Source organism: Tenrec ecaudatus, chromosome 10, assembly GCF_050624435.1.
Source record: "Tenrec ecaudatus isolate mTenEca1 chromosome 10, mTenEca1.hap1, whole genome shotgun sequence".
NCBI classification, from domain to species: Eukaryota; Metazoa; Chordata; class Mammalia; order Afrosoricida; family Tenrecidae; genus Tenrec; species Tenrec ecaudatus.
In genome coordinates, this window is record NC_134539.1 from 32,919,579 (window position 1) to 32,946,233 (window position 26,655).

General features: G+C 50.5%; 3 protein-coding genes across 7 annotated transcripts; 1 reads left to right on the top strand and 2 right to left on the bottom strand.

The window, feature by feature from the left end:
• Positions 1-7,655: 7,655 nt before the first annotated feature.
• SIT1 (signaling threshold regulating transmembrane adaptor 1) lies at positions 7,656-12,491 on the bottom strand. Its single transcript, XM_075559496.1, has 7 exons — positions 12,366-12,491; positions 11,898-12,081; positions 8,568-8,612; positions 8,312-8,447; positions 8,157-8,215; positions 7,973-8,034; positions 7,656-7,889 (listed from the first exon to the last, which is right to left on the bottom strand). The coding sequence occupies exons 1-7, from the start codon at positions 12,489-12,491 to the stop codon at positions 7,656-7,658; spliced, it is 846 nt and encodes a 281-aa protein (XP_075415611.1).
• Positions 12,418-19,821, top strand: CCDC107 (coiled-coil domain containing 107). 3 transcript variants are annotated; one of them, XM_075560105.1, is made up of 6 exons: positions 12,418-12,595; positions 12,685-12,815; positions 15,166-15,229; positions 15,311-15,401; positions 15,505-15,595; positions 15,684-19,821. In XM_075560105.1, exons 1-6 carry the CDS (start codon positions 12,490-12,492, stop codon positions 15,783-15,785), a joined length of 585 nt encoding a protein of 194 aa, XP_075416220.1. In that variant the 5' UTR covers positions 12,418-12,489; the 3' UTR covers positions 15,786-19,821. The 3 variants fall into 3 exon arrangements, with proteins under 3 accessions (XP_075416220.1, XP_075416218.1, XP_075416219.1); XM_075560103.1 differs by having other exon boundaries at positions 15,480-15,595; positions 15,684-19,815; XM_075560104.1 differs by having other exon boundaries at positions 15,169-15,229; positions 15,480-15,595; positions 15,684-19,813.
• ARHGEF39 (Rho guanine nucleotide exchange factor 39) lies at positions 16,029-20,421 on the bottom strand. 3 transcript variants are annotated; one of them, XM_075560102.1, is made up of 9 exons: positions 20,238-20,421; positions 19,987-20,081; positions 19,633-19,753; positions 19,283-19,401; positions 18,386-18,456; positions 18,027-18,155; positions 17,260-17,489; positions 16,921-17,009; positions 16,029-16,743 (listed from the first exon to the last, which is right to left on the bottom strand). In XM_075560102.1, the coding sequence occupies exons 1-9, from the start codon at positions 20,373-20,375 to the stop codon at positions 16,731-16,733; spliced, it is 1,005 nt and encodes a 334-aa protein (XP_075416217.1). In that variant the 5' UTR covers positions 20,376-20,421; the 3' UTR covers positions 16,029-16,730. The 3 variants fall into 3 exon arrangements, with proteins under 3 accessions (XP_075416217.1, XP_075416216.1, XP_075416215.1); XM_075560101.1 differs by having other exon boundaries at positions 16,029-16,740; positions 18,386-18,474; XM_075560100.1 differs by having other exon boundaries at positions 18,386-18,474.
• Between the last annotated feature and the right edge of the window lie 6,234 nt (positions 20,422-26,655).

The following is a 26,655-nucleotide window of genomic DNA, read 5'->3' on the forward strand; positions in this document are numbered from 1 at the left end:
ATAAATGAGTGTTTCCAGTGTTGCATCTGTTGGCTGAAACATCTCAGTTGGTCTTGTCAATTCCTGGAACCTTGTTTTTCGTCAGTGCTGTCAGTGTAGTTTGGATGTCTTCTTTCAATAAAGTCCGTTCCTGACCAAGCACTATCCCTGAAATAGTTCAACATCCGCCAGCTCTGTTTGGTACAGTGACTGTGTTCTTTTCATCTTTGTTTGATGCTTGCTGCCTTGTTCGATATTTTCAGGATCCTTCAGTATTGCAATTCAAAGCCTAATTTTGTTGTCTTTAGTCAGTTGTCTTAGCATGGAAAATATCCGGAGTTCTCTTCCCTTTTGATGTTCTAACTCTACTTCTTTACACAGTTCCTTCACTTTGTCTTTTCAAGCTGCCTTTTGAAACCTGCTGTTTACCTCTTGCTTCATGATATCTTCCATTCATTTTAACTAGTTGTGTTAGTCTGGGTAGACTAGAGAAACACATTCATAAACACGCATATGTCTATGAGGGAGAGGGTTTTGTACAAGAAGAATTAAACATTGAGAAAATATCCCAACCCAGACCAGTCCAAGGCCATAAATCTGATATTAGCCCATATATCTGATACCAATTTATAAAATCCTCTTCAGACTCATGAAACACATGCAATGAAGCCAAATGCAAGATCACAAGCCAGTGGGTAGAAAGTCTTTGGCTCCAGTGGCGTTGTAAGCACCTCAGTGCTGGCAGGGGTCTCTCTGTGGCTTCTCTGGCTTCCGAGGTCTGGTTGTGTCCATGTAGCTTGTCTTCTGCAATGTCTCCCAGGAAGTAGCAGAGAGAGAGAGAGAGAGAGAGAGAGAGAGAGAGAGAGAGAGGTGTCTTCCATCTCCAAAGAGGAAGTACCAAATTACCCAGAATTCTCAGGAGAAGGCCATGCTAACACAGAAGTCTCATTAGCTATCTCCAGATTCAGAGCCTAGACTCCACCCCTACACTTTTTTTTTTAACAATTTATTGGGGCTCATACAATTCTTATCACAGTTCATACATATACATACATCAATTGTGTAAACCACATCTGTAAAGTCTTTGCCCTAATCATTTTTTCTTTTCTTTTTTTACATTTTATTAGGGACTCATACATAACTCTATCACCATCCATACATATACATACATCAATTGTATAAAGCACATCCATACATTCCCTGCCCCAATCATTCTCAAGGCATTTGCTCTCCACTTAAGCCCCTTGCATCAGGTCCTCTTTTTTTTCCCCCTCCCTCCTCTTTCCCCCTCCCTCATGTGCCCTTGGTACACCCCTACACTCTTAATCTTTACATTGACACCAGATTAGGTGACTACCACACTAGTCTATAATTAAAAGAATGTTTTAGCCTCTTCTGGCATACATGATCTTTTTAATGACCTTTTCTTGTTTGGTATATGAGGTCCTTGGTTTCATCCCACAACTTATCTAGTGTTTGGTAATTAGTGTCCAATGTGTCAAATCTTGAGATGATTTCTAAACTCAGGCAGGATATACTCAAGGTCTTATTTTGGCACTCATTCTCACTGAGAATATTAAGCTTTTCCACAATCACTTTCCACAGATGCAGATGATTTGATTCCTGTGTGTTTCATCCAGCAAGGACAATAAGTGGTCACCATTTGTGTTGTTGAAAAGAGGTACTGGCAATGAATAAATTGTTGATCTTGCAAAATTCTATCACTTGATCTCTCATGTTGCTTCTATCACCAAGGCCCTTTTTCAACCTTCACATTCTAATAACCAATAATTATCCATGTATCTTGATTGCACATTTTATTAACTTCGGACTTGAAAAGCTGATAAGGTTTTCCGTTTTTTCATCTTTAACTTTAGTGGTCTGGACATAAACGTGAGTAAGAGTTGTATTAACTGGTCTTCCTTGTAGGCACCTGGATGCTATCCTATCATTGACAGTAGTGTATTTCCGGATAGTTCTTGAATAATAGATTCTGATGATGAACGAGACACTTGCGCTCCATTCTCTTTCCCAGCACAGAGCACCATATAACTGTCTGACTCACAACAGCCTAAGAAGTCCATTTCAGCTCTTTAATAGCTACCATTTCTCTATTAATTTTTGCTCCCAAAGATGTGCTAGGTCTTATTTTCAGGGTATGTCTTATTTTTCCATTTAGAAGAATGTGGCACACATTTATTGTTTATTGTTTTATTTAAAAAGACCTCGTACTACCTGTCTGCTCCAGCTGTGCTGCGGCCAACAGTGAGCTGCGCAGCAGTGCTATGGTCCAGAGTCCAGAGTATGGCAGCTTCGGAGGGCCTTATTTTCAGGGAGGTCTTATTTTGGGGGGATGTCTTTTATTTCAGCGAGAGGCAAACTGTAAATAGGTCTTATTTTCGGGAATGTCTTACTTTCAGGAAAACAGGATAGGATCTTAATCTTTATTTGTTCCATTTCATTTTTTGACTTCCAGTTACTTATTCTCGATTCACACGTTCCATATTCTAATTGCTAACGGGTGGTGGTTTGTTTTTTGTTCTGTTCTTATTTCAAATCATGCCCCAGCAGCAAATGAAGGTCCTGAACGCTGGGCTCCTTCTACTCCATTAAAGTCTCTACTGGGAGGCGGCAGCTCTTGCCCAGTTCCGTTTTGAGTGTCTTTCCACCTGAGGGGCATGGTCATCGTTGTCACTGGTTGTTTCCAAGGAGAGGATCACCAGGGCCTTTTCCCTAGCCTGTCTTCAGTCTGGAAGCTGCGTTGAACCCTGTCACCCCACCGGGGTGACCTGACTGGTCTGAAGCTGGTGTCAGGAGCTTCTAGGTTGTATAGCAACACGCAAGCGACAAATTGACAGGCAAGTGGGGGAAAAACCTTTAACAGAAATCCCACTGACGAGCGACATTGGGGTGTGGGTGGCGGTAGTTTCCTCAGCCCACAGACGAGGCGCGTCCGTCAGCGCGGTTCCACGGACGTGGCGGGCGCGGCTCGGGGTCTTTCCGGGGCGGCCCCGAGCGCCGGCCTACGTCTCGCGGGACGTCGCGGCCGGCCGTCGTGCGCCTGCGCAGTGGCGTCGGGCGACGCCGCGCCTCGCCCGCAGGGGGCGCTGGGGACTCGCTCCCGGGCTGGCGGCGGAGGCGGCCCGCGGGCTGCGCTCCCGAAGCCCGAGCGCGAGCCTCCTCTCCGATTGGGGCGGAACCCTGACCCCCAGCTCGGTCAAAGCCAAGCTCTCGCGCCCCCACCTCCCCGCCCGCCAGGCCTTCGGAAGCACCACCGCCCTAGGAACCCCGCTTGCCGCTGCCGGTGGTTCCCCGCATCCGGTGCCCGCCCCCACGAGCCACCCTTCCTCCCCCACCCTGCCCCGCTACGCGCCCTTAACCGCGACAGGGGCCCTTCCTGAGGAAGCTCCGGTTGGAGTCCTCGGAGGGGCTCCAACACTTAGGTTAGTGTGTGTGGTGGTGGCGAGGGGGGTGGGGGTCTTGTCTTCCAACTGGGACCCCCAGGTCGCAGGTGCAGAATTCTCCAGGAGGGAAGGGTGGAACTCTGCGCCCGCTGGCCCCGAAGAGCCGGGTGTAGGGGCGCCTCTAACTGCGAGGACGCCTGGTATGTGTGACACAAAGGCAGGCCGAAGCTGTTGCCAGGGTGATGGAGGGGATGAGCTGAACCAGTTTAAGGGGTCCTTTAGAGCTGACGTCACTGGCTTGTGTTGAGGTTTGGAGGCCCAGGCTCTTGCCAGAATGGTGGAGGATGTGATAGGTAGGCCCGCCACACACACCCCCCCCACACACACACCCCTTTAAACCTAATACAAGTACACATCTTTTTAAAAATACATATTTTAGTGTGTTTGGGTAAGAGTTTGCATAGCAAATTAGGTTCTCATTAAACAATGTCTATACATATTGTTCAATGACATTAGTTACATTGTTCACATTATGTCAACATTACTTTTTTGTTTTTGTGGTTTCCTTGACACAGTATTCACATACCATACGCTTCCATGATTAACTAGCTTTTCAAATCATCACAATCAGTTCTAGTGCTCCATCACACACACACATACACACATACCACCACCACCACCCACCCTTCACCTTTTTGGAATGCATTTCCTCCTCTCCATCTCCTCTGCCACAGCTACTGTTTGATTTCAACTTGATTATTACAACTTCGTCCTCCAGACCCTCCTGACTCCTGCTCTGCCCCCTTCCAGGTGAAAACAGTAGCCCCTGGGGTTTCTGTAAGGCTCACATCTGTGTTCATCTCTTGTCTAAAAACCGCCAGTGATTCCCCTTAGTGTCGCCTACAAATTAGAGGCCCAACTCCAAAGCATGGTTTACCGGCCTCAGCCAGTCAATTCTGCCACCTCAGTCTACTCTAGACAGTTCCTCCAAAAAACCTTCGCCCCTGCCTTGTGGCTCCTTGGGGAACATTTTCTGGCAAACTCCCTCAAGAGCTTCATGTCCTGTGGCCCTGCTTACAAATCATTTAAACAATTAACTCCTATAAAAGATACTGGGTTTTTTTTAGTCCTTACCACACTACTGCCACCTAATAAGAACATTATTGAGCACCTATTTTTTTCTCATCACTTTACATGGAGTACAAACTTCACAACAGTCTTTTAAAAAGAGCCCCCCTGCTCCCCAATGCATAAGCAAGGGTGAAGAAAGCTGATGGTGCCCGAGTATCAAAAGATATAGCATCTGGGGTCTTAAAGGTTTGAAAGTAAACAAGCAGCCATCTAGCTCAAACAACAAAGCCCACATGGAAGAAGCACATCAGCCTGCTTGACCACAAGGTGTCAAAGGGATCAGATATCAGGCATCAAAGAACAAAATATCACATCATTGTGAATGAGGGGGAGTGCAGATTGGGGACACAAAGCCCATCTGTAGGCAACTGGACATCCCCTTAAAGAAGGGTCTAGAGGAGGAGGGTGTAGTGTAGCAAAGGTGAAACATACAACTTTCCTCTAGTTCTTAAATGCTCCCTCCCCCACCCCCCCAATATAATGATCCCAATTCTACCTTACAAATTTGGCTAGACCAGAGGATGTACACTGGTACAGATAGGAACTGGAAACACGGAATCCAGGACAGATGATCCCTTCAGGACCAGTGGTGAGAGTGGCGATACCAGGAGAGGGGAGGGAGGGTGGGGTAGAAAGGGGGAACCTATTACAGGATCTACATATAACCTCCTCCCTGGGGGACGGACAACAGAAAAGTGGGTGAAGGGAGACGTTGGACAGTGTAAGATATGACAAAATAATAATTTATAAATTATCAAGAGTTTATGAAGGCAGGGAGAGCAGGGGGAGAGGGGAAAAATGAGCTGATACCAAGGGCTCAAGTAGAAAGCAAATGTTTTGAGAATGATGATGGCAACAAATGTACAAATGTGCTTGACACGATAGATGTATGGATTATGGTAAGAGTTGTATGAGCCCCCAATAAAATGATTTTTTATAGAGCCCCCCCCCAAAAAAAAGATCTCCCATGAACATCCTCCCTGTTGTATAGATTCAGAAATGGAGGCCCACTTGCTCCAGAGCACGTGGCTGGTCAGTGGTGGATGTGGAATTTGAACTCAGGTAATCTGCCTCCCAAGCCCACAGTTACAAATGCTGTGTGGGCCTGCCTGTTGGAGCAAGCTCTTCAGTGGCTGCCTAACTGGAGCTGTGAATTCAGTAGATGGTGGGTGGACCGGTAGATAATATAGGCAAAGCAGATTTAATCCCTCAATTAAAATGCAAGTAGTCACAAGCAAAGCTATTGTCAGGATACCAAACCCAGAGCCCACTGCTGTCAAGTAAATTCTGACTCATACTACCACTAAAACTGATCCCTCGGGGTTCTGCATGTAAATTGTTGGGGAGCAGACAGCATATTTCTCCCTCAGAGTGGCTGGTGTGGATTAGAACTATCAGCCTTGTGGTGAAGAGCCAGACACTTAACCCACAGTGCCACCAGGGGTCCATATGGTCAAATCCTGAGTACGGATGGAGAAAGCAAAGTGAGATGGCAGGAAACGAGGACGAGTACAGGTGCACAGAGGAGCCCTGGTGGCAGAGTAGGCTACATGTTGGGCTGCTACCCACAGGGTCAGCCGTTTCAAACCACTAGCCACTCCTCCAGGAAAACGAACTAGCTTTTCTCCTGTAAAGAGTTACAGGCTCAGAAACTCTGAGCGGCAGTTCTACTCTGTCTTACAGGCTAACTCTGAGTCAGGTTCGACTTGATGGCCGTGAATCTGTTTTGTTTTTATTTTTATTAATCATTTTATTGGGGGGCGTTTACACATCTTATAACAACTCGTGTTCAGTTGCATTAAGCACACTATACACTTGTTGCCGTCAACATTTCTAAAACATTTTCTTTCTACTTGAGCCCTTGGCATCAGCTCCTCTTTTTTTCCCCCTCCCTCCCCAACCTCCTGCCCTTGTGAATCCTTGCTCAATTATATATTATTATTATTATTTCATATTTTACACTGTCCCTTGTTGTCTCCCTTCACCCACATTTCTGTTATTTGTCCTCCTGGGGAGGGGGTGTTTTTAAAGTATGTTGATGTCCATGTGAACGGTGGCATGGCTGATGCCCAAACAGGAATATATGTGGGACTCCTGGGGAGTCGAGGGAGAATTGATGGAGGGGCTAGACCCTTAGGCTGTGTACTTGGGTGATGGGAAGAGTAATTCAGGGGCTGGGAACATACAGACCCCAGTGATGGCAGTGGGGTGTCCTGGAGTGCAAATCCTAAGAAATTCTAGCAGCAAGTGTAGCTGAGGGCTGGGCTCCAATCTTCCACTGCCAGGACCTACTCCTGCAGTGTTGGTGGCAGTGAGGCAAGCCCACCTTCCAAGCTCCTCCCCCTCAGCTGGGTGCCCGCTGACTATTGACATAGATCTAATCTGGGAAGGAAGCCTGGGCTCCAGGTAGGTCTGGGTGCTCACTGAGACGTGGCAACCCTTCTTGTGGGGTCCCCTGCTCCATCTAGTCACCCTCAGGAGTGCTCTGTGCAGACAGCCAACCTCAATCCAATCTATGGGGCCTGTTGCAGGACTACAACCCCTAGGCAAAAAGAAAAGAAAAAAATCAGCCACTGTTTGAAACAGTATTTATTTATTTAAAAAGTTGGAGACACAACAGAGTAAGTTGTAGCATAGAGTTTTGTATTGCCCCACCCGGGGTTCCAGGATAGAGACAGGGCTGAGTTTGTAGATTCTGAGCTAATCTCCCTCCCAATCTGTGAGTCCCAAAAGAACCTACCCACCCACGGCCTCTGTCAGGCGCCTACGCCTGCCACCCCCACTGCCCACTTCCTGTGTCGGAGGACACAACTGAGGTGGAGGGGGAGCCTGTGACACAGGAGGAATGGGGAGCATTGGGTGAGACTTCAGAAGGCAGAGAACCTGGGAGTGGGGGCGGGGCTGAGAGGAAGAGATGGGAAAAGAGGAGGGGGGTGTCTTTGCTTCACCCATCCTCAAGACTTTGGGGGCCTGCCATTCCCCTGAGCTGTCCCTGGTTGAGTTCAGGAACCTTGGGGAAGGTCACCTCAGTGAGAGGGCAGTGGCGGGGATGGGGTAGCAATCATGGCCCAGCCAGGTGTAGTACCCCCGGAGCAAACAAGGGATGCTGGGTGGGGCAAGCCGCCTTGCCAGGCTTCCCCTTCAGCTGGGTGCCGGCTGACTGTTGGCATAGGCCTCGTTGGGGAAGGAAGCTTGGGTTCTGCGGGCCTGGGTTCGCACGGAGGCATAGAGCTCCGGCTCAGGACCTAGAGCTTGGGCTTTGGGCTCAGTGTCCAGTACCACTTCTGAGTACTTGATGGGGACCCCTGGACTGGGGGCCCGGCCCTGAGGAGGCAGCAGCTGCAGGCTGGTGTAGCACATCACCTCCTCTGCAGCCTGGAGAAGCAGCAAGGCTGTTAGAAGCTCCCTCGGACCCTCCACCTCCTTCCCATGCCTCCTGGTCACCCCAGCTGACTCACCCTGGTGGGGTCCCCTGAGACTGGATCTGGCTGCCCTGGCCCTTTGTCTCCAGACAGTCGTCCTGCAGCGCAATCGGGAGTCTGGTCAGTTTCTTATTCCATCTCATACACCCCACCCCACCCCCACACACACCCATGCCAGCTTCCCTTGCCTCTGTGCCTCTGCCCTCTGCCAGTCCCCTACCTGTCTGCAGATAATGCAGATTCCCATAGAGCGGCACTTCTTCCACAGGCGCTCCAGAGCTGCAACACAAGAGTTGGGGGTGGGGTGGGGGTGAGTAGGGACACCTTGGTAAGGCGGAACCCATCAACCCACCCTTGTCTTGTCCCCCTACTCACCTTTCCTGGCCCGGATGGCTTCTGCCTCGGCCACGGGTCCACTGGGACAAGTGCACAGCCAGCGAGAGGAAGAGGAGCAGCGTCAGCACTCCTAAGATGGCCCACAGCCCCCAGGCTTTGCTGAAGGCTGGGATTCCTGTGGACCCAAGAAGGTGAGGGGGGCAGGGAGGTACTGCCCAGCCCAGCCCAGCCCCTGGCTCCTAGGCATCATGAGCACCCTCCCCCAGGACACCACCCCCCCCCTTTCCCAGCTCACCCAGAGCTAGTAGATCCGTGCAGTTGTCACTTCTCCACATAACTTCTGTGGATGTGAAAGCTGAGTCACCGGGCCCCCTGCTCTGAGTCCAGAGGTCACTTTGGCTCGTGGTCTGACAGCTGCCACAGACCCCCTTACTCCTACCCCTCCCTGGGCCCGGGCCCCACAGCCCAGCATCTCCAAACTGACGGTGCCACGGTCGCTGGTTTCCGGGGAGGAAGGGGGAGGGGAGGATTTGGGTGAAAGAACAGATACCGCCCTGCACCTGCACCTGCACCACTCCTACAGTTCCAACGGTGCCGCCGCCCTGTCCCCCGCCCCCGCCCCCTGCCGTCCCCCCCCCCACACACACACACCCTGCCGTTTGGTCCGAAAAGGAGTGAGCAGGCCTGAGTGTACTGGGCCACTGTTCGGGTCAGCACTCAGCCCACGCGTGAAGTCTTGCTTGGGGGACTGGAATGGAGTGAGGCAGGGCAGGACACCAGGCCCCAGGACCCCCTCCTGCCCAAAGTGCCTGCCTTTCCCCTGGACGCAGCCCCAGGCTGGACAACGTGTGCTTCAATAAGAAGGGCACCAAGTGGAGCAGGAAGAAGGCTTCCTGGCCCTCGCGGCCCCCATCCTCCAGGGACCTTGGGAATGGGTTTAGAGCAGTGGCTCTTGCCCTTCCTGATGCCGCGACCCTTTCATACTCACCTGCGTCACCCAGATTGTCCCTAAGAACTGTCCCTCTTAGTACTGACTTGCATTTTAAAAACCTCTCCTCGCGGGACTCCTCGCTTGCACTTTGGGGAGCGGGGTATCTGCTGTGTGTCCGAAGCTTTTGATGTGAGAAGAGACTATAGGTTCTAAATAGAACACAAACCTTAGCCCACAGCTCCGTTCTGTTTGGCCCATACAAATTTTTAACTGTAAATTGGCTGCCTGGCAGATCTAGGCTCCGCCACTCCAGTTGGAGGCAACAAGTGGGTGGGATGTGTTGTAGAAAATATAAAATCAAAAAGAAAACCTTCTAAAACCAGCCTCCTTTTTATTATCAGCAAGTCCCAGCAAGTCTAAAATTAAACAGAGGCTGTGTGTGATATTTTGTAGATTTCAATTCTAAATTTCTGAAGGTAACCATTACATTTTAATAATATATACATGTCAAATTGGAATATTTTTTATTACTTATCTCTTCATAAACATTGTAATTTATAGGGAAATAAATCAGGAACACTGATTTATGATACAGTCGGTCACTGACACGCAGATTCATCTGCATGCGTTCATTTATAGAATCAGTTCTGAACAATTTGAAATTGTTCAAACATGCTTCGAGCATAGTTTCTGACTGGTTCCTGTGGCTGGACTATATTTTCCTATATTTAACTTTTACATTTAAAATAAGTAATAACAGAACAGTGATTGTGAAGCTGGAAAAATTAAATGAGTTATTTCAAGTATGACAGTCTGACCACTTGGAATTTTTATATTTAGAATTCCTAGAAATGTGAAATGGGATTTTTATGAATCTTTATTAAAGTGTATCCATCTATTTGTTCATTTGTTTGTTTGTATCCTATTTAAAACATTCCCTCTTTGAATGTCACTTACTTTATGTGAAGGAAACTTCTTGAAATGAAAATAGTAAGAAGTATTATTTAACTATGATAAATACTTGGAAAATTCTGGCTACATTGTCTTTTGAATATTCAAATATTACTTTTGACAAAGTCATTGACAAATTTATAGAAGTTAAGGATCAAAAACAAAATTTGTAATGTTATTCATCTCTTAGACCAATATGTATAGTGTTGGTTTTTTGCCCCTTTTCTCAAAAACAAACATAAAACACAAAATGTAACTAATAAGTTACTTTTTATTCATTACCTTTTTCTCGTTCTGTAATGTTTAATTATTTTATTTTGCATACTAGCATAATTATATATACAAGTTTCAATAAAAGGAAAATTCACTATCATAATTTCTTTTCTGAACTTTACTATTCATTTCATGATTCTTACTGAAAATAATTTTGTCATGTAAAGGAGGAGAATTTTTTAAATGATTAATATGGGTGTCAAAGATGCTAAAGTATGACACTAATTCCTTGTAAACAATGAACTTAAAAGTCCTGATTCGTTGCTGTTTTTCGTATATATAATAGTTCCATCGGCTTATGATCACCTGTCACGCACGTCCATAGTTAGGTCCTATCAAAGAGTTGCATGGTCATCACCACAATCAATTCCAGAACATTTCCTTCCTTCCTTCCTGTACCCACTGCTGCCCACTCCCCATTTCCTTCCCACCTCCTCTGCCACCCCCCCAATAAATCAGATTCACCCATCCTGAATTTCATATAAAAATTGAAATTGGAAAACATACCCCCCCATAAAATTAAAAAAAGAGAGAACCCCCAGTCAAAAAGAAAGCAGGAAAATTAAAATAAAACAAAACCCAACATTTAAAATGAGTCAAAAGGGAGATCCAAATGATTTAATTTTATGCTGGGTTTTTTAGTAATAAAACAAACCTGCCTTCAATTTTATGCTGGGGTTTGTTTTTTTTTTGTAATAAAACAAACCTCTCCCCCGCTCCCCCACACTCAAAAAAACTTGACAGTAGTAGGCCCAGGTTTCCTGAAAGCAAGAATCAGCCGGAATTTAGTTCAAAGAGCCACTGCCTTTGAAGGAGAATTTAGTCCTGTAGGAGCCTCAGTGTAAGCTGGGTGACAGTCTGCTCAGAAAGCCTCAGCCCGGCTCGGGGCAGTTCCAGGCACGCTTAGTGGGTTTGCTGCCAGTCGGAATCGCTCAGCAGTGTTGAGAACGTTTGGGGGCCTCAGTTCATTGCCTGGTAGATGGAGAGCAGAGATCACTGGTTCTCAGCCTTCCATACAGTTCCTTGTGGTGTGGTGACCACCCCCCCCCGCCCACCATACAATTAGTTTTGTTGCTACTTAATAACTATAATTTTGCTACTGTGATGAGTCGTCATGTAAATATCTGATATGCAGGATGCATTTTCATTGTTACAAATTGAACATCATTAAAGCATAGTGATGCATCACAAAAACAATATGTAATTATATATTGTGAAATATTTATTTCTAATTACAAATAAATGACATTTTGTCTTCAAGCATGGGTAACGGCCTTAATATAACAACAGTAAGCTACATCGCTACAGTTTGCGACAGTATGTGTGAAAAGCCAACGCTAGTGCGAAGGCTGAGATAGCCGCTTCTTTCTCCCCAGATCAGCGCGTCTGCATGTGGGCTGAAGACCTTGGGGAAAGGTGTTTGGGAAAAGTTAGCAAAAGGCAGAGCCGTGCTGAGAATGAGCCCCGTGCGGTTGGCGCGCGGGGGGCGCGCTGCCTGCGTCACTCGCTGTGCTGACGGAGGGCCGCCCGCCGCCACGCCGCTCAGCTCGCCCGCAGGCTCGCAGGCTCGCCTCTTGGCGGGGTCCGTGAGCGGCGGGGCAGCCCGCGTGCGCTCGCACGTGGCACTCTCTGCCGGGGGTCCGGGGACTTTCCCCTAGGCGAGTCAAGGAACAAGTCCTCCGTTTGTAGCCTAGGAAGCAGGCCTTCAACACGAAACTCAGCAACCACTGCGACGGAGACCGCCTTTATAGCGCTCCAAAAATATTCATTTTACGAGTAGGGTGATCAAGTTTGTGGTATGAAAAAGTACCCTTAAATATATTTTTCTGAGACTTTTAACTTGCGGAGCACGTCTGGCTAACAGAAAACTTAAACAGATAAGAAATTAACTAAATTAAGAAAACTGGACCGACACTGCTTTATGTAAATAAGTCCGACTCCGCCCCAGTAGTAGGTGGGCGTGTCCTCCGCGCGAGCCGCGAGTGCGCGCGTGCGCACTTCGGCAGCCGGCCAACGCTGGGATTCCTCGCTGCCACGGGCACCCTCCCAGCGCGGGCCCACCATGCCGGAGGTGGTCTCGCTGTGGGGGGTCCTGGGGCTGCTCCTGGTGTCCGTTCTGTCCGGGCTCCTCGGAGACCGCCCCAGCCCCGACCCCCGGGCTCCCCCAGGTACCACCGGGAGCTGCGGCGGGAGGCTGCGAGCGCCCGCGAGTCCCAGGCCCCAGCTCTGCTGACCGGCCTCCGCCCTCCCTCCGCAGGGGACCTCACCCGGACCGACCTTGGGGCCCCGGAACCCCGGCGACGGCCGCCGCCCAAGGACCAGGCTCTGCCTTTGGGGGCGCTGTACACTGCAGCGGTCGTGGCTTTTGTGCTGTACAAGTGTCTGCAGGTGCGGGTCGGCGGGGGGTCGGGGGCTACCCTCGTGTGCCGGGGACAGGACGCATCCCGCCGTCGCTCTGTGAAATGCAGGCCTTTGTCCCGGCTTTCCAGCGGTTCCGGTTTACTTTAAGCACCCCGGGAAGTACTGAAGGCGGAGGTGCTTGGTAAACTGGAAATAGAATGACAACCACATTTGTTTCTTCCAGTGGAAAGAGATTGAGTCACTTTCACAAAGCCACTCACTCAGCTAGGACCTGGCAGGGCTTGATTGGAACCCCGCTCCTGCCCACGGCCCAAGCAGAGGTGCCCTTGTGGGGGTGGCGCGGGACTGGGCAGTGGGTGCTTCTGACTTGCCGGGCCGACTCAAAGGCCCCTAACTAGTGTCCCTGGCAGGGAGCTTGGCTTCCAGATGGCCCCTGCTGTGAAAGTGCAGGAGGTGGAGGGTTGGCTGAGCGCTTGGTGGCTGCAGCCAGTGTTTCTCCTGTTCAAGGTACCAGGAGGTCCCCTTCTGCTTGGGACCGAGGCTGACAATGTGACCTGAGAGTAGTTTGGTGGATTCAAACTGGCAACGTGGGAGGGATAGTTAATTGGATACCCAATAGATTTGTTAGACCAGGAGGGATCCATGAAATGGCCTGGAAAATTCCATTGTCTTTTTAATTCCATGTTTCCCACAAGCTTTATGAAGCCCCCTCTTTCCACCCCCGCTCCCCCCCCCCTCCTGCTTTACAGACTGGAAGAAAGAAGGGTTTGCTTTAGTCTCTGTGAGGGCCAGTGAGGCATTGACTTGAGATGTGTGATGGGTCAGCCCACTTCCCACATCAGCTACAAGGAGGCAGTTGTGCTGTCTGCTCATCCGGACACCGACATCTTCATTCTTGCCGGGGGGACATGTGTTCTGAGGAAAGCAGCCTTTTCTTACACATTTTGTTACATTTGGTAACTCATTACCACCCCTCAATACAACTTCACAGTCCCACTTCCTCCCTATGCTGCTGCTTCATTCCTCTTCTTTACCTGACCCTTTTGAACTTTTAAAATAATCATTTTATTAATAATAATTATTGGGGGATCGTACAGCTTTTACCACAATCCATACATCCATCATGTCACGCACATTTGTACATTTATTACCATCATCATTCTCAAAACATTTTCTACTTGAGCCCTTGGTATCAGCTCATTTTTCCCCACCCTCCCTCCTTCATGAACCCTGGATAATTTATAAATGATTTTTTCGTATCTTGCACTGACCGATGTCTCTCTTCACCCACTTTTCTGTTATCCATCTCCCTTGGAGGGGGTTATAGGTAGATTATTGTGATCAGTGCTCCCTTTCTCCCCCTACCTTCCCCTTCCCCTCCTGGTATTACTACTCTCAATATCCGACCTGAGGGGTTTATCTGCCCTGGGTGCCCTGTGCTTCCAGCTCTTATCTGTACCCGTGTACATGCTCTGGTGTAGGCGGATTTGTAAGATAGAATTGGGGTCATAATAGTGGGGGGAGGACGCTTTAAAGAACTAGAGGAAAGTTGTGTTTCATCGGTGCTATACTGCACCCAGACTGGCGCATCTCCTCCCTGTGACCCTTTTGTAAGGGGGCGTCCAGCTGTCTACAGATGGGCTTGGGGTTTCCACTCCGCACTCCCCCTCATTCATAATGCTGTGACTTTTTGTTCTGGGTCTCTGATGCCTGACACCTGATCCTATCGACCTCGTGATCTCACAGGCTGGTGTGCTTCTTCCATGTGAGTTTTGTTGCTTCTCAGCTAGAGAGGGGCTAATATGTTGAAGAGTGATTATTGCACATGAATAAGCACCCTGGCCTGAGGATACACGGGCAGACTGAGTTGGTGTAAGAGCAGCCAGTTATGGCAAACTGGAGAGCTGCTCGCGCCTGGGGCAGATTACCCAACAAGCAACGTAAGCCCAGCACGTGTGAAATGGTTTGCTACAGATGAGGAAGCGCAAGTAAGCCCTCGCTCACCATGCCCCCATCCCTGTGAGGGATGGTTCATTTGAAGGCACGTTGCCTCTCTGGGAAGGTGCTGTGGGGTGGAGAAAGATGCCTGGCATACATACATAGTAGCAGAATATCTGCTATGGTGAAAATGGCGACATTATTCACGACAGGTTGGAAAATTTGCACAAATAAAGCTGAGTTTATCTTGCTAATTAAGTCATTGAACATTGCCCCTGGAATAACCGATCAGTCCAAACACTGACTGCTCGCTCAGTGGGGCCGAAATGACATCCTGCTTCATGCTGGAGATGGGCAGCTGGACAGAAGCAACCGATCCGTGTGCTTGAAACTGTCTCACTGGCTCTGGAGGCTGAGGTTGCCTTCTCGCTTTCCCCAGCAGGGCAAACATGAGGCAGCCATTCTCCCGGAGGAGGAGGCAGACAAGGAACCATTGCAGTCAGGTGAGTGTTGCGGAAGTGTTTTGTGGGGACCGGGGCACAGTGGAAGATCACCAGTGCCTCCCTCTTCTCCTTGATCCCCAGAGCAACAGCTGGCCCTGTTGACTCAGCAACTGGCCCAGACAGAGCAGCACCTGAACAACCTAATGGCCCAGCTGGACCCCCTTTTTGAGTGGTGAGGGACGACCTTGTGGCCAGGGCAGGTGGGAGGGATGGGGACATGGGGTGAGACCCTGAGTGGGCCTTTCTGCAGTGTGGCAACTCTGGCCGGAGCACAGCAGCAGCTTCGGAACACGAAGCTGCAGACCATTCACCAGCTGCTCCGAGCGCGCAGGCCGGAGCAGTGCACCGAGGTTCCGGAGGCAGCAGGTGAGGAGGCTGGAGGTGAGGGTCTGGTGCAGGTGCAGGTGGAGACTTCCATCAGAAGCCGGAACATGCCTGATCTTTCTCCCCACAGAAGACAGCATACCCTTTCCTGAGGACCTCTATAGAGGGGAGGCTGGTGACAGCCGGGCCTGGGAGGAGCCCGTCAGCCAGAGCACAGAGACATGGGACCTAACCACTGCCTGGGAAGCAGAGCAGGGGCTCCGGAGAAGAAGCTGCGCCGCCGGCAAAGGGTCCTGGTTACAGCGCCCTGGGGAAGGCAAGAGGGTCAGCAGCTGAAGGTTTAGTAAAGCAAAACCTCTTCTTGTGACTGGGCACTGCTGTGTGCTTTCCCCCACCCAGTGGGTTGTATCCACACCCTTACTAGGTGCCTTAGGACACTGGACCTTCTGGAAACGCTTCCCTTATTAGGACAAAATGAGGCCGCCTCTGGAGTACAAGCGAAGAAGGCAGGGGGAGCTCTGGTGGTTCTGTTCCTCAGATGCCACCGTGCCAACAGTCTCCAGGGCACGAGAGAAAGAGAGAGAGAGAGAGAGAGAGAGAGAACACACCCACGCCCTTTCCACAGAACAGAGAGGCTTTTCAAAAGAAAACCAACAACCTTTATTAAACCTAGTGGGGGGAAATAAATAATAGAAACTATATACAATACTGTGTTTACAAAGCAGAAACCCTGATAAAAACGTCTGGCTGTAAACACAGCCCTGAGCTTTACACCGAACTGAAAATCAAGCCCAGACCCCATCAAACAGATCCCAATTCAGTGCCCCTATACAACAGTGCGCAAACAAACGCCCACAGGCTTTCGGGCGCTGTCAGTTTTACCGAAGCAAGGCTGCCGCATCGTTCTCCAAAACTGCTGGTGGGTCTGAATCACTGACCTGGCGGACACTGCACCACTGGGTTCCAAACCTGCCACATTGGTGTTGGGAGGGTCCGGCTTGGAGTCCTGATTGAGAGCTGGTCAATGGCCCAGCGTGGCTTGGTCCCAGCAAAAAGACAAAATGACCATCCTCCATCTATGAAGGGTTCTGTGTTTAAATACTGAAGAAGTTTCCTTTGTACTCCTGGCTGTGACTCATCCCCAAGGCATTCTGGGTTCTGTAATTTGTCAATTCCTCTAGTTCTGGCTGCTGGAAAGAGAAGACCGTTCAGCAGGCACTGGCAATGAGCACAGTTCAGATACATCACTCACAGGGTTGCGAAGTCCCAAACTGAGGTAAAACGGAAGACAGGACCAAACAGCGCATCGCTAACGGAGATTCGAGTCCCATGGGCTTCACGAGAGTGCACTTCCTGACACGACTTACCTGATAGCCAAGGTCAGGCTGTGGTACCAGCGCGACAGCTCCTCCTGGTCTGTGGACATAAGCAGTAGCTTCTCGTGGGGGAAGGTCAGCTAGAGAGAGACCACCTCTTAGGGCAGAGCCTAGAAATTCCCAGGCTCCAGCTGGAGCCTGGACTACCCCCACTGCAGTGACTCAGATGAAATACAAAGCCCACGCCCCAGCTGGCCTCCCCCAGTGTGAATCGGACCATTCCTAGAGTGGCAGATCAGGCCGTGCAGATAGACGGTCTACATGGGACGGACCTCAGGTCTATTCTGGGCCTTCCCAAGTCTTACCTCACAGCCCTCTCCTGTTACTTACACTAAGCAGTCCACCACAAGCGCCTCCCGAGTGACCAAAGACCCTGTGGAGTTGACACTGGGCCATGGGGTAGAGGGCCTGGCAGGCAAAGGTGCCGCTCTGCAGCAGGTGCAAGGGGGGCCGAGGCTTGGCCCTCAGGAGCAGATCGGTGAAGAGGAAGAACATCCGGGGCCGAGGCTCCCCACGGGGAGGCACCACCAGCAGCCAGCCCTGGCGCAGGAACCAGCGCCCTAGGGTGTGAGGAATGTTCTTACTGGAAAAGTAGCCAAGGAAAATAGGAGGTAGGTGCTAGCCCTAGAGGGAGGGAGAGGTCGATTGGGGGTTGAGCAGCATTCCCCAGCACCACTTCACTGGATGTCAGAATGTGCCTTTTTGGAAAAGGGGGGCACACTGCAGATGGCGCCATCAGTTAAAGATCCTGAGAGTAAATCTTCCTGGTTTAGGGTGGGCTCTAAATTCAGTTGGTAGCCTCTGAGGAAGAGAGTGGACAGAAAATGGAGCCAGTGAAGATGGAGGCAGGGGTTGGAGTGAGGTGTCTCTAAGTCAAAAGAACACCTGAGGTCACCGGAAGCTCCCAGAGGCCGATTCTTCCCTAGAGCCTTCAGCGGGCACAGGGCCCGACTAGTTCTCCTTTCTGGACTCTAGAACTGAGAGGGATGTGTTTTTACTGTTTCAAGAGACCTGGTTTACTGCAACTTTGTTACCGCAGCCCTGGGGGTGGGGGGGACTAGTGGAGGAGTAGGACTGGGAAGGGGTCTGCAGATTACCTGAGGTAATCCCCTTAACCTGGCGGCCACTGAGCAAAGCCTGGACACGCTGGAGGTGCTGTTCATTCTTCTGCCTCTGACCAATAGCATTGACGCGCTGGGCAGTCTCACTGATCAGCCGGGCAGCCCCTGGAAGAAGATCCCTCTGGCCATTCCCATCATGACTTAGGAGGATGCGGGTGGTGAAAGACAGGCCCCAGGGCTATCCTAGAGTGGACCTGGGCCAGGGTCTAACTTCTTGAAATGTGGGTAGGGCATTGGGGACACATTCCACATGTCAATAGAAGACGGGCATGGGGAACATGGCTGGGAGGTCAGACCTAGGAAGGGATACAGGCCATGGAGGAAGAGGTACCTACGTGTGAGCTGCTGGTGGTCAGGGCTGTTAGGACCTGTGTTTTCAGCCAGTGCAACAACGAGATTTTCATACCTGGAATCAGGCGGAAGTCTGTGAGGGGCAGGATGGGCACAATCTCACCTGCCTTGTAGAGGGATGATTTCCCCCCCCCCCTTCTCCCATACTTGAGTTGGAAAGGTCTACTAGCTGTGGTATCCACTCCTGCAATCTCACACTGGGACCCTGGCTCACACCACATGGCCTTCCTCCATTTCCCACCCTGAAGAGTCCAGGGCAGGGGGTTCCTGAGTATTAAATTATGCTCCACACATCCCTCCCGCTCTGTCCAGGGCCTCCTATCAGGATTGCTCTCAAAGTGGTTAGCAGCAGTCGGGCACCATCCAGTTCTTCATGTCTCAGGGTCATGTTGGCCGGGGTTCTCATGTTCCATGTCTGCTGGACTGGTGGTTGCCATGTATCTGTAATTGCCCTCATCTTTCGTTTCAGAAAGGGACAGACCAATAGTTGCACCTCAGATGGCTGCTCACAAGCTTTTAAGACCCCCTGTTGCTACTTAAAGTTGGATGTAGGCCATTTTTTCTTTGTAGACTATGTTATGACGTTGATGTCCCTGAGACTGTGATCCTGAGACATGGGTGTGTGGTTTCAGTGCTATATGTTTTCCTAAGTGTGCCCCCTGTATGCTCTCATATTCATGGATATCTTTGTAGCCCACATAGTGAGTATGTAGAAGTAGCCTCTGTCAAACCTATATATATTTGTGGGTGCATATTTACTCTTAAAAAAAGTTGATAGGAACCATTTGGCCCAGGGGAGAGGCAGGTAATTAGGACAGATCCCAAAACTGGGGGAGCAGATTCAACAAAGAGGTAGCCTGAGTCGGGGTGAGTTCACTCACTGCTGGAGCCGCTGCAGTGGCAGAGGGAGCAGGTCCTGGAGTTGAAGGCCTGAGAATTGCGGGCGTCCTTCCTGAAGTTGCACAAACCTTCGGAAACGTTTGTTTTTCTTTAGCTGCTTCTGGAATGAGGGAGGAAAGGACGGCATCGGGGAGCAAAATCATACCTTATATTGCATTCATCCGTGTACCCATTCCTGGCCTGAACGAGCTTGTGTGCGCCTGGGAAACCCAGCCTACCCCCAGAGCAAGGGCTATAATGACAGCCAGATGAGTGCCCTTTCGTCTCCAAATGACTGATGCGTGTGAGACGAGGGCGAGATGGGGTGTGTCTGGAGTCCTCTCCTGGTTACCTGCAGGGTGATCCGGGACTTTTCTGCGTTGGCAGCAAACTGAGTGTAGAGCTCCAGGTGGGAGCAGAACCTCTCCAACCCCTGTCCCCAGTGCCCTCCTTCGAGGTAGGGAAGCAGGTCCCTGTGTGGACGAAGACCATGAAAGAGCTCTACCTTATTCAATCCCCATAACCCTGTTCCAGAAGCTGCGCTACTAGGACATCTCCCAGAGAAAGGAACCAGGGGCGGTTAAGGCACCAGGCTGAGGCCACAGGTGAGGCGGCTGGTCCACATCCAGGTATAATCTTGGATTTGTCCCATCCTAAAACCTGGGCTCCCCCTCCAGCCCGCTCTCCCCGTGCCCCTGCCACTTACTGGCTGGCGCCGTAGATGAGCTCCCAGGGCCCAAACAGGGCCTGGCGCTCTGGGAGTCGCAGGGTCCCCTTGGCTCGCAGGATCCCCAAGAAGTACTGGGGAAAGGAGAAAACGTGCACCAGTCTAGTGAGGCAGATGCTAGCGCCGAGGTGCAGCTGGGAGCTTGCAGGCCGACGGTAATGGCCCGCCACCCTCCGAGTCACAGACCTCCCGAGACCCACCCTCCCGCACCCCGGGGCCCCCTCCCGCACCGTGGCCACCAGCCCCAGCTGCTCCTGGTAACGTCGCTCGGTCTCCAGCAGCTCCCGGGCAGTGCAGGCGCGTTTCCGCTCCCAACGGGCGCGCTGCTCCTGCAGTGGGCACCTGGCGCCGGGGTAAGGAGTCCCCATGGCCAGGCGGAGGGGTCAGCCCTTCCGGCCGCAGCCCGCCGGAGATTCAAATCCCAACGCTCGGGGGGCGGGGCCTCGGGACGCGGCCTAAGGGACAGCGCGCCCCCTGGCGGCCGGAGGCTGCGGCGGCCCACAGCCCCTCCGTCTCCCGGCCGCGGCCCGGGCCCACCGCCAGGGCGGCGCTCGAGGTGCGGGGCGGGGCCAGGAGGGGCGGGGCTTGTGCCCGGGCCCAGGGAGGACCCTCCCCTCGCCCGCCGCCACCGGGAGTCCCCTGGAGCTGGACCGCAGCCTGGCCTGTTGTCCGGAGACTTGGTGCCCACGCGGGCAGGGTCTCCACGTCTGGTCTGTAGCGCTGGGGAGGGATTGAAAGTTTCGGAAGATGCGCTGCCCTGGGCCCATGCCAGACGCAGGGAGCGGTCAGCCCTGCCCTCTGCTTTCCCTACTAGGAAACAACCTCCTACAGGTTTGACCTCGCTTGGCCTCTGGACCAAAGTTTGTAGGTTTTAAGTTTCTAACTCGTTTTCTCGTTTCCTGCTGATCCCAAACCTGGCAGCCAATTAACTTGTGTCCGCAGGTGTGCATCATCAGCCCAGTGGTACCCGATTGCTGTAATTCTGAACAAAGGCAAAGGCTTTGAGTTGATTAGGCAAAGATCGAACAAAGCAGAGTCTCCTTTGGAAACCTTGCCTGTGTCTCAAACAGGAAGATACGCACACTATTTTGACCAAGCAGTTCCCGCTCTAGCAATGCAACCTCACAAAACAGTTGTGGATAGGAATGTATGTGCCGGAAGCTGCATGTATAATCACAATGCTGTTTATAGCAACCGAGGACTGGCAACCACCTGAGTGTCCAGTGGCAGAGAATTGGTTAAGAAAATGATGGTACAACACTTGATGGCATGATATGAAAGTAATCTCATGGAAAACTATCAATAGGAAACATGCACACAACAGATAAAAATGTGTGTCTTTTTTAACATTCATTATGAATTGATTGCAGTCCCCACAATGTAACATCACGTATCCTGCTTCCTCCCTGTGTCTCCTGGTTCCATACCTCCTTTCTGGACCCTTCGAAACTGCGTCCGTAAGTACCTGCTGCCCTTCCGATCTACATGGCTGGTTATCTTAAGGTGCTTGAACCTCACTAGTGTTCCCCCCCCCTTATTGACCTGCCTGTGCTGACTGAACATGGAGCACTGAGGGTGAGTTTATTTCTAGATCTGAGGGTTGACCAAGGGCCAGAGTCTCAGGAGTTCCATTGCTCTCTCTCCGGCCAGCGAGCTTGGTCTTTTATGATTTTGAGTTATGTTTCTCACACTCTATCCCAAACGTTCTAATATGATCTCTTTCACAACAATCAGGGAGTAACCAAGCACCCCCTAGTCCTTCTGTTCTCACCATGGAAATGGCTGTGCGTGTGGCCCAGACACCCACGGCTGTTTCCAGACACTTTCTTTCCGCCAAACAGGGAAAGACCAATCGTTGAGATTTAGATGGCCCCTCTTGAGTTTGTAAGACCCTGTGCTTAGTATACTGAGAGGAGAGAAGAAAGAAAAAAGCAAACAAACCGAACTGGCTACCAAGTTGTACACTGTCATCCAATGGCTTAATAAACAAATACATATGCATATATGATTTGTTTACATATATATGTTTTGAAGAATAAACATTAACCAAGTTCATTGTGACTTTCTTTGTGTCTAGGTGGTAGGATTAAAGCACATTTATTCTGTAATATTAAACTCCTACTCAGTGTCAGACATTGAGTCACTCAAAGGGTCAATGGGGCAAATAAAGTGTTTTAAAAATTCCCTTATGCTTTTCTTTCCATGCCTCCATGCCCTGCCCCCGCCCTGCCAAAGTTTTCTACATTAAGCAAGCATGACTTTGTAATTAGGGCGGAGGGACTGACTAAAACCCAAAACAGAATGTTAGACACTTTACACCCATTTCTACCATGTGGATCTCTAGGAATCTAGGCTCCAAGCCCTCCAGGGAACTATCAAGATCCTGATTCTAAGCATTTTGAAGCAGGTGAAATCCTGGGCTGGTCAGGGAGTGGCAACCTGGGGGCTTGGACGGAGGAAAGGGGGTCTGGGTCAGACTGTGGAAACTGGTGATGTAGTTTCAGCTGAGTGTGGGACAGGCCGCATTGAGAGGCGAGGTGTGGGAGAGGGCATCATTCCATAGTATCTCACCGGGAGCCCAGGAGATGGGAACCCAGCACAGTCCCTGGGGTCGAATTTGGGGTGGATGTGCTTGAACGTGTATGGCTCTGACTTGGGCAGGGGGATGAGGGATGGGAATAGAGTGTACTGTGCACTCAGGTGGGGGAATCACCCAGCCCTGGAGGAAGAAGCGGACCAAGCTGAGAAGTTATCCTGAAATATGTGGCGATAACTGGCTCCCTGGGGACCAAGTCTCCCATAGAGCAAACCAGGCATACCACATTCCCCCTAGGGATAGATGCCCCAAAGCCAAAAGAAAGAACTGCTGGGGGAGGGTGGCAGGAGGCAGCCAACCAGCTTGTTATCTATCCCTACTCCCCTTCAACCTCTGCTTTCAACTCAATGGACATTTTGAACTCTAATCCTCAACCATGCCGTTGGACTTCAGGCCTCTCGTGGATCAGGTGCTGTGCTGAGCGTGGGCATGAGATGGTAAGCAAGAGAAACCCTACCCTCATGGAACACACAGTCTAGCATGACAGGCACCGTAAGAAGTCACCACTACAGGGGACGTAGAGGCTGCCATGCAAGGACAGAAAGAGGGAATAAAGCTTGTCTAGGAGTCAGGGGAGGGGTTTTGGGGAAAAAAAAGTGATTTTTGAACTGATAACAAAAAATAAAAACACACTGAGATAAAAGCTGGTGGAGGTGGGGAGTTGTGGGAAGGAGACAGACAACATGTACCAAGACTTGGAGGTTAAAAAAGAAAGGAAGAAAGCAAAACCCATGTGCAGTGCATTCAAGGAACTCCCAGACATTCCGGAAGGTCGGAGCATGTAGGGAAAAATGCCGAGAAAAAAGAGACAGAAATGGCAGAGGCCAAATCATGGAGGGGTTTCTCAGTAAGACAATTCCTGTTCAAAGTCATAGTCAGTGCAAAGTGTATCATACAGTTGAAAGGCCCAGATGCAGCAAGCCCCCAAGTGTTGTTCCCCCTTGTCATGCAGCAATTCAATCATGTCACCACGGGCCTCTTTCCATCGGCTTCCTGTGGTGTCTGTCTATGTCCAGCAAAGAGTAAGCAGGTTTTCGCAGTCACCAAAGGCTTAATTCTGTTGTTGTTTGGTGCCTCTGAGTCAGCTTTGACTCAGAGCGACCCCATGGACAACACCGCCGAACTCTGCCCAGCCCTGCACTCAGGTTTGCAACCATGGTGTCAGTCCATCTCATTAAGGGTCATGTTGTCCTTTTCCAGGGACTAGTTTCTCCAGAAAACACGTCCAAAGTACAGGAGACATCTCATCATCCTACTTTCTCAGGAGTGTTCCGACCATACTTCTTGCAAGACAGAGTCTTCTTGTTGTTCTGGCATTTCACGGTGCTTACTTTCGATAGGCGCTGCCAATGCCCGTAATTAAAACGTGTCAATTCTTTCACAGTCTTCTTTATTCATTGTCCAATTTTCACATGCATGTGAAGTTATTGAAAATACCATGGCTTGAGTCAAGCGCATATTATAAGTCTTCAAAATGGCAGCAGCTTTGCCCAACGCACACTGCAGATTTCCCCAGTCATCAAATGCTTCACTTTGTTTTGACTAACTGCTATCACAGGTCCATGATGGAGGCCAGAGAAGCCTCCTGACACCCATACGAAATACTTTGGACTTTTCCCTCAGGGCGAAAGGACGTCACAGAAGGGCCTTCAGCACAGAGTGAGATCATGAGACAGATAGCCACTTTAGAAAGACTGTTCCAGCCAGATGGAGTCCCCAAGCCCCACGAAGATGCCAGGTAAGAGGTGATGGAAGCATTGACGAGGATGAAAGGTACATGGAAAATGAAGAAGGTAGAATCGACGGCTTGGTGGTTACAGGTCAGGAGTGAGGGAAAAGAAGAAAGCAAAGATGGTGGCAGGGGTCTGGCTTGAGCCTCTGGGTGGAGGATGGTGCTTGCTGCTACCTGAAGAAGGAGATCTCTTTTTAGGGAATTTCCATTTGGGACCTGCTGACCTCAGATAGTATGGCACGTCTGCCTAGGGATGTCTACCAGGCAGGAGGTTATGGGTTTGACACAGGACTAGGAGGAGGCCAGTGTGGGGTGCCTGGCCGAGAAAGGGTGATGTGAAGAGTAGGAAGAGGGTCAAGCTCAGAAGGCAGATGAGCTTTCTCCAGTCCTTTCTCCCGTTTCATGGCAGGAGGAGAAGGGACCCTTCTTCTCTATCCCACCGATCGATAGCTCCTTCCTCTGCCGCCCTGGGGTGGACAGTGGCATGTTTGAGGAACATGACCCCTCAGTGTCTGAAGACGCTGACCTAACGACCGAAGACTTGATCTTAAACAACCCCGGAGAAGTCCTGGGTCAGGCAAGGTGGCTGGCTGTGTGGATCATTCCTGAGCACGCCCTGTCCCAGCCTGGGGAGGATCCGGAAACAGGAACTCGGGAGCGCAAACCTGTTTGAAGCTTTGGCAGCCTCCCAGCTGTGAAGGTAGGGTTCAGGGTCAGAGTCGACAGTCTCCGCTCAGAACCAGAGACGCACAGTCACACAGACTCAGAGACAGAGAGCTAAAGAAATACAGGACCACAGAGAACGTTTGTAAAAATAGTTGTCATAGAGAGAGCTCTCCATCTAGAGACGGATCTGCCTGCCCTCTGAAATACTGAGAGAAAGACATGGACGTACAGAGCATTCCAGGGAGGTGTACGGAGAGATTCTGGGAGATTGGGAAAGAACCAAGAGTGAGAGGGAAACAGAACGTTGGGGAAAAGGGACAAAGGAACAGAATTGAGGTGTCCAGACATAGAGATTCCAGACTGTAGTTACTACGAGGCTTCTGTCCTTTGTGCTCCATGCGTTCTTCCACTTCAATGAGATTAGTTGCTACGACGTTTCGTGTTATGCAGGCCCATCCAGTTCGGAGGACCACATGCTCTCAGGATCCAAGCAAGGTACTGGCAGCACAACGGACCCTCCGGCGTGCAGAACGGGTCAGATGCCGTGGAGGGCTCTCCTTTGGTCCACCAGCGGCAAAGTAGAGTCAGTTTGGCTGCCTACTTCCCCAGACAGCTGTTTGGAGGGCAACTTGGTTCGTCTGTACAAGCCTTGCTGTGCAGTACGGCAATCACTTTGACATGACAGATTAGTTCAGGTGCCACAAAAGAGCGATCTTATACTCCCGGAATAGCTGTGCTTTGATGTCCATGCTGTTGGCCGTGAGCTCCTTGAGGACACCTTAGTCGATCAGGAATTCCTCAAGAACCCAAGGGGCTCTGCAAGGAGAAAGGGTTCCACAGTGGTTGTTAAACGAAAGACTAAATCAATTAAATACTGGACCCTGGCCTCACATGGTTCGAGGCTATTAGAGCAGATAACATATGGTCATAAATCACCGTGATATGCATTAGACGGTGGACAGGGTTGTTAGCAAGGGCAGGCAGAGAGAGCCGGGGACCTGGGGACACCAAAGATCTCTTCCTGACTGGGGATCAAGAGGGTGCTGAGAATGGGGTCTAAGGGCAGCCTTAAAGATGAGTCCTGGAGGGTAAGAGGGACTTAAACAGGGGGAGATATAAAAAATTCAAAATATTTGCCACCCCAGGCACACAAACAGTGAAAACTGCCTGAGGTGGCATTCAAGTGGGGCCCCAGGGCCCTGCGTGAGGGATTGCGAGGAAGTCGGGAGGGTCGCCATGTAGGAAGTGGGGTAGTATGGGGCCGCTGAGGTCTGGGGGCTTCTATTTGCCCATAGGGTTGGAAACCTTTGAACACCTTGAATTAGTCTACACCATACTGGCGTGTACCTACTGAATATTAGCCTTGGAGTGGATCTCCTGAGATGGCCTTGCTAGAATGTCAACGACAGAAAAGTTGAGGTTGTTCTGGGTCAATAGCGCCTCCCCTGTGGCCTAGCACAGTGTGTGGCATATTGGAGAAGGGGCAACAAATGTTTGTTGGATGAAGAAACTGACTGGGAGCCCCAAGCTCGTTCTTAGGGTCCTGTAGCTATTTCAGCTCGTCGTCTTCTTGCACCAGTTCATGCTTCATACAAGCCCTCAACATGATCCTACACGAGAATTGATCTAGTCACCTTCCTGTTCAAAACATGTA